Source organism: Planococcus citri, chromosome 2, assembly GCF_950023065.1.
Source record: "Planococcus citri chromosome 2, ihPlaCitr1.1, whole genome shotgun sequence".
NCBI classification, from domain to species: Eukaryota; Metazoa; Arthropoda; class Insecta; order Hemiptera; family Pseudococcidae; genus Planococcus; species Planococcus citri.
The window spans coordinates 27,861,070-27,872,334 of record NC_088678.1 but is presented as its reverse complement, the minus strand read 5'-3'; the positions used below and the strand labels follow the sequence as shown (position 1 = coordinate 27,872,334).

At 36.3% G+C, this 11,265-nt stretch overlaps 1 protein-coding gene across 1 annotated transcript; it reads left to right on the top strand.

The window, feature by feature from the left end:
• Positions 1-1,071: 1,071 nt before the first annotated feature.
• Positions 1,072-11,171, top strand: LOC135834047 (protein lev-9-like; the record flags this gene model as incomplete). The annotated part of the gene is made up of 8 exons (XM_065347886.1): positions 1,072-1,297; positions 1,382-1,573; positions 5,550-5,726; positions 6,096-6,269; positions 10,028-10,207; positions 10,328-10,570; positions 10,702-10,875; positions 10,963-11,171. Coding segments are annotated over 8 exons (1,575 nt in total), but the record flags the coding sequence as incomplete, so codon positions are not given.
• Between the last annotated feature and the right edge of the window lie 94 nt (positions 11,172-11,265).

Here is an 11,265-nt window from a genome sequence, read left to right as displayed (position 1 = left end):
CAACAAAACTGACTGACGTATGGGTAAACCAACGTATACTATTGGTACCTTTTTAACTGGGTCAGAAATTGTTTAGAAAAAGGTGCTTCTCGATAAGGGGGAAAAACGTATTATAGAAAATAGGTACCTTTCACAACTACGAGGGAATTTATATATGTCTCGTGGAAATTCTTGTTGAAAAAATTGAGCGATTTGATTATATTTTTTTTCTTCCTAAGAGCTTTGGGATTTTTGCACCAAAGGGAGAACTATCGAGGTAGGATTTTTTTTTTCAACTTTGGTGTTTGTAATTATGATGTTAGCAAAGTTGCATAATCTTTTCGCCGTAAATGAGCCATAAATCGAAAACTTTGTTGCTACGTTGTCGAAGCTGACGACGAAAAGAAATTTTAATTTATTGGAAACAACGATAAAGTGATTTTATATAATGGAAACTCGCTAGACAGGAGATGCAAAAAAGGCAGCAACGTGTCGCGACTCGGTCTGGCTGGTTGGTTCGCGCTTATTAATTTTCAATTTCGGAAGAAACAGGGTGAAAAAACAACTCGTCGATGCAACGCTGCTGCGCTGGTAAACTTTTAAAAATTCATCGTTGTTAAAAGAAAAACGCGAAAACGAAGTAGAAAGATAATTAAGAATGACAGTACGAGCGTTAATTCCGACGTATTGGAAATTATTTAATGAAATTCGCCTTTTTCGCCGAGCCAGAGAACGATACAGTCTCGAGCGTTAATAACGCAACGAAATCAATTTAAAATTACCAACTCAAAAGGTCGGTTAATTGAAATCGACAATTTTGTTGCGTAATTCGCCCCTCCTCGTCGTCGTCGGTGTTGGCGCTAGATAAGATTATTCTTAAGAGGTAAGAAGGATTAAACAACTTGAAAGGGACCATTTTGTTACGATAAGGAAGTTGTAAACGTCTTATTGAAACCTCAAACGCAAACGTTTATTGACATTTTCAAACGGCTGCGATGATTAAATGAAGTTTGTCTCGGGTGTTTGGGTTTTTCTACAGGTATCCACGTCGATGCGACGCAATGGAAAAGTTTATGCAGTATAATTTGTTAAATACGAATATCTCACGTTACTCCTTTTGTCGAATGTTTCGTTTTAGATAGAGAATGCGAAGAGTTAGCCAGCCCTAGCTTCGGACGGGTTACCTTGAGAGGGTTGTTGTTTAGTGATAAGGCGAATTATACTTGCGAACTCGGCTATACCCTGGTGGGACCTAAGCAGAGGACATGCCAAGCTGATGGCACCTGGTCAGGAAACACGCCTACCTGTAAACAGAGCAGTAAGTATCGCTAAAAATTGTCGACGATTGGATTGTGCTTTTTTATGGGTCAATTTGTAATGAGTTTGAAATTTTTTTATCCAGGTTTTTGCACTAAACCTCCAGTGATTGGAAATGCCCGTCATAATGCTCGTCCTGAGCAAAATGCTTTCGATGTGGACGAGACGATTCAATACCAGTGTACGACTGGTTACGTCACCAATGGTTTCCCTGCAGCCAAATGCCTGGCAGTGGAAGGAACTGCTTCTTGGTTCGGGCCGGATATATCGTGCGAGCGTAAGTATTTACTACTTGAATGAAAGTGATAGTACATATTTTAAAACATACCATCATGAACAGCCTCTTGGGCATCAAGATTTTGAAAATATTTTCTATGACTTTTTTTTCTCCAACGACTCTAAATTGAAATTTGAAATTTTGGGTGCCTAATATCGACCATTTTTCAAAATGCTCAAAATGAAGGTCAAAGTACGCCAAAATCAACACTCTTGTAAATGTACCAAATTTCATAAATAAGTAGCATGGATTACCAAATTGAGAGTAGGTTTTAGCAAACTTCAAAATTTTGTTTTTATGAGGTTCTTCCACCAATTTTCAAATATTTTTTAACGGTTGAAATTGCACACATCATGAAATAAACATTAATGAAGACTTTGCCAAAATCACTTTCAATTGATTCAAAAAATTCATTAATTTATCTTATTCCTTGAAATTCCAAGTTTTACTTATTGATTTTTTCTTTCATTTTTCTGAACTTTAAAAAATCAAGAAAGAATAGTACCTACTGCCTAGTTTTAGTTCGACTTGTTGAATTCCGTTTTTTGCGAGTTTTGACTTTGCAATCATAATTTTTGACCAAAAATTGAAAAAATTTTATAAATAAAAAAGTAGGTACCTACTTAATATTTGTATTATTAAAAATATAGGTTCTCGAGAGCATTGATTCTAATTTTGAAATCAATTTTACCCTAAAACCAAAAAGAAGCCCCCCTCTCCCATAGTCTCAAAAGATGGCTTTTGTTCCAAAATTTTGACAAAAATGCAATAACTATGCTTTCAAAAATTGGGTGTTTAACCCTTTGGCAACCAATTATGTTTTTTTCGAATTTTCAATTTTTTTTTTCAAGAAAATAATTGCTAGTACTCTCCTAAACGCATTTGAGCTGTCGGAGAATTTTTTACTCCTCTCCTTGGAGCTCCACTGGCCACCCGAAATTTGAAAAAATCGGGACATATATGTCCCACTGGTATTTTATGAATTCTTAGTGGGACGTATACGTCCCACTGGTTGTGAAATCAAACTTGAAAAATTACGCCATCTATCGGGATATTTGTAAACTAGGGTGAACTAAAGTAGGTATGATTCTGGTCTGGCAGTGGAACTGCTCTACCAGTGGGACCAAATTACATTGCCTTAACGCTTACAAGCTGGAACTGCGGGATTTTTTGTTATGGTCACTGGGATACCCTTTTCCCGGCGGTTGCCAAAGGGTTAAGAACGTTGATACCGTTCTGAAATCTGTGTGAGGTCAAATTCATTGGATTTTCAAAAATTGGGGCCAGGTCTCCGTTTGCGATGCTAAATTTTGATTTTGAAATCACACGGATTTCAGAATAAGCACGGTTAAAACTTAAAACCCCATCATTCGATACCGGTACCGGTACCATGCATTTTACAAAAATCCTGCTCTGAGAGGTCGACTTTTGATCTTGAGGTCAAATGGATTTTGAAATTAGAATCTGTAGCGTTTTTTTTTTAAATCCAGGATTTCATAATTATGATATTCCGTTTTTCGAGGTTTTGGGCCTCCAGTTTTCTTCTAGTGAAGTGAAGTGATCAATTTTGATTTTGGGATCAAACGGATTTCAGAATCAGAATCAGAATCAGAATCAGCATCAGCATCTTTACAAGCCTATAATCGAGTACCCATAATGAGTTTTTTTCAGAATTTCGGACCCTATGATCTCCAGAAATTACTGGTAACTTGCCAGGAAATTACCAGTAATTTATCAGTAACTTACCAGGATATTATCAGTAATTTACCAGGAAATCACCAGTAACTTTCCAGTAATTTACCAAGAAATTAAATTACCAGTAATTTACCTGAAAATTACCAGTAATTTACCTGAAAATTACCAGTAATTTACCTAAAAATTACCAGTAATTTACCAAGAAATTAAATTACCAGGAAATTACCAGTAATTTACCAAGAAAATCACTCATAATTTACCAGGAAATCACCAGTAATTTACCTAAAAATTACCAGTTATTTACCAAGAAATTAAATTACCAGAAAGTTACCAGTAATTTGCCAGGAAGTTACCAATAATTTACCAGGAAATCACCGATAATTTACCGGAAAATTACCAGTAATTTACCAGGAAATTATCAGTAATTTACAAGGAAATCACCAGTAATTTACCAGGAAATCACCAGTAATTTGCCAGGAAACTATCAGTAATTCGCCAGGAAATTACCAGTAATTTACCAAGAAAATCACTCATAATTTACCAGGAAATTACCAGTAATTTGTCAGGAAATTACCAGTAATTTGTCGGGAAATTACCAGTAATTTGTCGGGAAATTACCAGTAATTTGCCAGGAAATTACCAGTGATTTGCCAGGAAATTACCAGTGATTTGCCAGGAAATCACCAGTAATTTACAAGGAAAGCACCAGTAATTTACAAGGAAAGCACCAGTAATTTATCAGAAAATTACCTGGAAATTACCGGAAAATTACCTATAACTTACCAGTAATTTACCAAGAAATTGAATACATTTCGAAATCAGCATACTTAAATGCATTCAAAAACCTACATCTCGATTTTTAAAAACTTTTTTCCTCAAGATTCTTTCTAATGCTTTGGAAACATTCTTGATGTCAAACGATTTCGTGTTGCATTTTTTGAAATTTTTGATTCTACACTTCCCTCTGAGGATCTCAATTTTCATTTTGAGTGCGAAGGGATTTTAAAATTGGAATGGGAGTCTTTGAAAACCTTTATATGTTGCATTTTTTTTAAATTTTGGGCCCTCAGCTCTTCTCTCAGGGGCTTAATTTTGATTTTATAGAATTAGAATCAGCTTCTTTAACGAATTTGATACTTCACTCACGTTCCATTTTTTAAAATTTTGGGCTCTCAGCTTCTCACAAAAGGGTTCAACTATGTTGATACCATAATGTTTCATTTCCTGACCTTTTTGGATCCATTCCTTCTCACTCGAGAGCTCAAATTTTATTCTGAGGTCGGATTGATTTAAAAATATGAATACGAGTAATTTGCCTTAGCTAACCTCTAATTTGTTACCCATTGTCTCTTTGAAATTTTAGGCCATAGTTTTAATTTTGATGTCAAATGGATTTCCAAATCAAGCGCCTTCAGAAACCTATACTTAATTTGATACCCATATTGCATTTTTCCAAATTTTGGGCTTCATTTTTTCTGGCGCTGGAAGGGGCTCAATTTCGATTTTAGGGTCAAAAAAATTTCAGAATCAGAATAAGTGTCTTAAAAAACCTGTAATTCGATATCTTGTTGCATTTTTTGAGATTTTGGGCCCTAATCTCTCCTCGAAGGTACCCACTCAATTTTCTCTGCCTCCTTCTTGGGGGCTAAATTTGAATTTTTGGATCCAAACGAGTCTCAGAATCGGAATCAGTTTTCTCAAAAATTCGTATTTCTATGCTCACATTGCAGCTTTGACCTTAATGGTTTGCCTTTTTGAGTAATGGAGTCATTTCCATCCAAATTTCAATTTGGACTTTGGTGCCACACAGTGGGCCACAGACCCCCCACTCCTACAAAAAAAATAAGTGCAGATTCGAATTCTACGATGTCGAAAACATATTAATCGACATATTGCACATCGATGAGGGTTGAATCCGATTTATCGCCGTTTTTGGGGGGTCTGTGGCCCACTGTGTGCCATATGATTAATAGGTACATATGAGACGCCTCTAATGAAGAAATTTTTTTCAAAAGATATTTTCCCTCCTGTATCGAGTTGAAACTGGATTTTTTGGCTAGTCAAATTCATTCCTGTAGATAAGTAGCAGCTCGTTAAAGTTCGATCCTATTTGGGAAATTCACTTACGTATTTTCAACGGTTTGAAGCAAAAATGTGATTTTTTTCGACTTATGAATGGCAAAAATTGAACCCCGAATTCGAATTAAACGACCAAAAATTAGCCTAAAACCACTCCACCTTATCACCTTTGCTTTTTGATAACTAACTCAGTGTTTTACAGCCAGAACATGCGGTACACCCCATGAAATCTCCAACGGCTGGCACACCGGCGACTGTTTCACGTTCAACTGTCGAGTCAACTACCACTGCGAAGAAGGATACGAACTGGTAGGCAGACCAGAGCGAACATGTCAATCAGACGGCCTCTGGACTCCCAAAGAATTACCGTCTTGCGTGCGTAAGTTGCTACAACAAATATCAGCCAATATTTGGTGCCTACCTATTACCTAATGTAGAAAACCTACCCGTGTAATTTACGTATTATCCTATTATCCCATCCTGAGCCTAGCTAGCAATTGCCAGCGTAAATGAGAGACGTCAAGTGGTCGTAAAAATCTCAATTTTACCGCCATTCAAAAATATCTCATCGCGTCGCGCCATTCTCAAACAGTTTCAAACTCGTAAACTGTTCAAGCTGCAGGCGGAAAAGTTTATGGAATTGGGCGCGCGTTCGCTTTTATTAGCTCCCTTTTGTTAAGTACTAGTTAAAGTTCCATTGTAAAATACTGTTGCTTTTTGCGGGGGTTTGGTTCTAATGTGGTTACAGCCGTACAGTGCCCCACACCTGAAAATCCGCTATTTGGGACGGCGATATTTACCTCGACGTCGTATAATTCGGTTGTATCGTACGAATGCAAGTACGGATATATGCTGGTCGGAGAACGGACTCGAAGATGCGGAGCTGATAAGAAATGGACGGCGGCTACTCCTAAATGCCAAGGTGAGTCATTTGAGAATCCATTTTCGTGCTCTTAATTATTATTTGTCTAATGTGGGTTTGTTATTGAAAAATTGCATTCGTAAAGTGAAAAAGGAATTTTAAAAAATAATTCGAGGTTCTCCAGATACGAGTAAATGTTACAGTCTAACTGGTCAATTGCAAAAAAAGTGCTCTACGAGTAGGAATCGAATTTATTTGGAATTTTAAAAATTCAGTTGGCTTTTTTTGAAAAAAAAACGTCATGAGACTAGTCAAAATGAGGAAATTAAAACTATCTGACAAAACATCTTTTGAGGAATTTTAACCCCAAAATTCGGTGATGATTTTCGGTTTTTTTTTTTTTGGAAATAGAAGCCATGAGGTCTGTCAGTGTTTGTTACAGACACTGCTAAAAACCAGTGTTTGTGACGGACACAGTTTTTCATTCTCCCACGTTGTGACCTTCTAAGCTCCTGATCCTTAACAGCAGTGTTTGCGACAGACACACAGTTCAAAACCCGTGTTTGTGACAGGGACTATTCAAAACCAGTGTTTGTCACAGACACTATTTCAATCCAGTGTTTGCGACAGACACTGCTTAAAACCAGTGTTTGTGACAGACACTACTAAAAACCAGTGTTTGTCACAGACACTGTATAAAACCAGTGTTTGTGACAGACACTGTTTAAAACCAGTATTTGAAACACACACTGTTTAAAACCAGTGTCTGGTCAAAATGAGGAAATTGAAACTATCAGACGAAACTTCTTTTGAGGAATTTTTACCCCAAAATTCGGTGATGACTTTCAGTTTTTTTTTTTTTTTTGGAAATAGAAGCCATGAGGTCTGTCAGTGTTTGTGACAGACACTGCTTAAAATCAGTGTCTGCGACAGACACTGCTAAAAACCAGTGTTGGTGACAGACACTGTTTAAAACCAGTGGTTGTGACAGACACGGTTCAAAACCTGTGTTTGTGACAAACACAGTTTAAAAGCAATGTTTCTGACAGACACAGTTCAAAACCAGTGTTTGTGACAGGGACTATTCAAAACCAGTGTTTGTCACAGACACTGTTTCACTCCAGTGTTTGTGACAGACACTGTTTAAAACCAGTGTTTGTGACAGACACTGCTAAAAACCAGTGTTTGTGACAGACACGGTTGAAAACCACTGTTTTTGACAGACAGTTTCGAAACCAGTGTTTGTGACAGACACGGTTCAAAACCAGTGTTTGTGACAAACACAGTTCAAAACCAGTGTTTGTGACAGACACTGTTTGAAACCAGTGTTTGTGACAGATACTGCATAAACCCAGTGTTTGTGACAGACACTGTTCAAAACCATTGTTTGTGACAGACACTGTTTAAAACCAGTGTTTGTGACAGACACTGTTTCAAACACTGGTTTTGAACCATGTCTGTCACAAACACTGGTTTTGAACAGTGTCTGTCACAAACATGCTGTTAAACTGTGTCTGTCACAAACACTGGTTTTGAACTGGGTCTGTCACAAAAACTGGTTTTTACCGGTGTCTGTTGTCACAAACACTGGTTTTAAGCAGTGTCTGTCACAAACACTGACAGACCTCATGGCTTCTATTTCTAAAAAAAAAAAAAACGAAAATCATCACCGAATTTTGGGGTTAAAATTCCTCAAAAGAAGTTTTGTCAGATTTCTGTCAAAAATTGTTTTGAGCATTTTTATAGAATTTTGAACTCAAAATTTGGTCATGATTTTCAAAGAAAGGTGTCAAAAGGCCTATAAAAATATGAGTTGAAATTCTGGGGAAAAAATTTCGGTCAAAACTGCATTTGACACTTTTGAAGAATTTTTAGCCCAAAATTGGGTCATGATTTTTGATGTGATTGAAATGGTGCCATGAGATCCATCAAAATTTGTTATAGTTCTAGCAGAAAATCAAAAACTGCTATCAAAACTGTTTTGAATACTTTTTAACAGTTTTGAGCCCATCATTGTGACATTGTATTTAGGATTTTTAAAAAGATGGCATGGACCTCATCAATTCATCATAATGGATTGAAATTGTGGCAAAAAACTCAGAAATTTCTGTCAAAACTTCTTTTGAGCCATTCTAAAGAATTTTGAGTCCAAAGTTTTTGATCAAGATTTTCAGGTTTTTTTTTTCATTTTTATTTTTTTAAAGCAACATGGAACCTATCATAATGGGTTGAAATTTCGACGGAGAATCAAAAATTTCTTTCGAACACTCTAGAAGTATTTTGAGCTCAAATTGAGTCTTGATTTTCGAGTTTCTTAGAAAAGTTGTCATGGAACTGATCAGAAATGAGCTGAAATTGTAGCAGAAAATCAAAAATTTCTGTCAGTCAAAACTTCTATTGAGCAATTTTGAAGAATTTTGAACCGAAAGTTATGTCATGATTTCCAGTGGGTCTCATGAGACCTATCATTAGTTGAAATTTTGACAGAGAATCAAAAATTTTCTTTTTAGCACTCTAGAAGTATTTTGAACCCAAGGTGGATAGAGGGGTGAGGGGGTGCTCGTGCTCTTAAGAGAGGAAAATTGAAAATTCTTGGTTTTTTCAATTTTTTTTTATGTATGTACTTTAAATTAAAACGGCATTTGAAAACTTTGAAAAGCGTTTTTCAAAAAATATTTAGAGATGAAGTCTCCTCTTCACTGAAAATTTTAAATCATGGATGCTTCTTCGCTTACTTCATCCAAAATTCTGAAAGTCATGACCCAATTTTCGCCTCAAAATTTTTCGAAAAAACTCAAAAAACATTGTGCTCGAAATATTTGAATTTATTGCAAAATTATTACTCATTTTGAAAGGTCGTGAAGTCAGCTTTGAATAATTCTACGAATCGTTCATTTTTACTCAAAATAAGAGCGGGGACACTTTCAAAATTTCACTGAAAAGTCTCACAATTTTTTTTGTTACAAAAGTTCAATCAAATTAGATTCGTGTGGAGCACTTTTTGGCTGTCATTTTGTAAACTATTGTAGACTACCTCCCTTCTACTTCTAAATTTTTAATCAAGTCAATTGCAGTAGATCGGTGGAAAAGTTCAGATGTTCTCTGGAGCATGTCTGAATTAGTACGCGACGTTTTCGTATTTTCACCAAGTCGGAAACGCATTAGCGAGTGCAGCTTGGCAGAATTTTTCATTCCAACTTGTTATAAAATTACAAATTTATAATTTCGCATTCATTTTCACTACCTGCGTATTATTTTAAAATCATACCTCGCGTTTTAATGAATTCCAAAGTTGAAAGATTTTAAGAAACTGCAACTTTTTTATAAGTTTACAAAATGGCGTTAAATGAGTCGAACAGAGACACAATTTTAATTAAGAAACAAATAATGAGGTATGTGACTGTTTGAAAATTCATTTTTATGAACTCGGCGAGCTCGTAGGAGGAAAAAAATTAATAAGAATAATTTACGTAGAACGGCAAAAGCTTCGAACTAAGTAATTATTAGTCTTTATTTGGCGGCAAACTTTTTTTTTTTTCAAAACTTGGTACTATACGGGAAGTTGGCCAAACGTTAACTTTTATAGTAGAAATACTACGTTAAAAGTTGTGAGAATTTTAATAAAGTTGACATCCGTCGACGAAAGTCGGTTCTGTTCGGTGAAATTATTCGCGGCTTTCGAGTCGGAAATAATTTTCGCGGTTTGGAATGAGAAATATGAATTTCGATGTTGTTTTTAGTTTTTTTTTCTTTCATTTCATTTTTTTATTACACGTCTGGCCATCGTTTTGTTGACTTGTATGTAACGTGTTTTTTAGAAATCAATTGCGGTCCACCCGGTATCCTTCATAATGGTTGGATGGAGAATTTGGAAGCGGGCACTGGTCTAGGAGCTAGTATTATATTTCGATGCGACGACGGTATGTTAATGGTGGGCAATGCGTCGACAGTGTGTCAAAATGATGGCAAATGGAGATACCCGCCTCCTCTATGCTTAGGTAATATACTGATGGCCAGACTGTAAAATGTATTAGTAAGACGACGGTTCGATTTATATAACCTTCTGCTCGCGACGATGACGAGGGCGCGTTAACTAAGGCGAGATTATTTTTTTGCAGCTCCTTGTATCGTACCTAAAGTTCAACATGGCAGACTTGTCGTCTCTATAGACGACAGTGGTTACGAGAGTGAGCATAATTCTAGCGCAACGGCGGTGAAACCTTCGCTTATTGAAATATCTATCGTGAAACATGCCACTCAAGTTTTCGTCGAGTGTGACAATCGTTACGAGTCATCGAACAATACGATTCCTGTTGTATGTAATAATGGCACTTGGTCTTATATACCCAAATGTCAACCTGGTACTATATTTCTTATACTATTCCTTTTCTCATACCGCGAGATAAAAATAAAAAACAATAGATATGTTTCAAGATACCTACGACGAGTAAGTATCTTGAAATATTTTCTAACAATCTTGTTCAATTTTCAGCTCGATGTAAACATTTGCCCAAGACTCCGGAGAATGGTATGATAATTGCGCCTAAAATGGAACACGGTACCAAGGCAAGGTTTAAATGCCTCGACGGGTATACCATTCTGGGGAACAAAACAACCGAATGTAAATATGGAAATTGGTCTTCCGAAGTGCCTTTATGTGTAGAAAGTCAGTTTTTACGCTGTATAGAAAATAAGTTCTTGAATTTTTTTTGTGTTTTATAAAATGATTCTAAAATGAGTTGATTTGTTTCAGAATATTGCCCTTATCCGGGAACCATTGATAATGGGAAAATACTGCTGGTAGGGAGCATGGGTAATTACGATTATCGACCTTATGTCAAGAAAGTCATCAATGATAGACAAGTAGTCTACGAATGTGATAAAGGATACGTCTTGGAAGGAGGTCCGGTCGGAGCTACTTGTGTGGATGGCCACTGGAGACCTCAAAAGTTACCTAAGTGAGTGGAAAAGTTTTGATAATAGTCGATTATTTAATTTAAAAAAGACGAATGAATTATTCATATGCGTCAATTATTCGTTTTGCTCAAATTCGGAT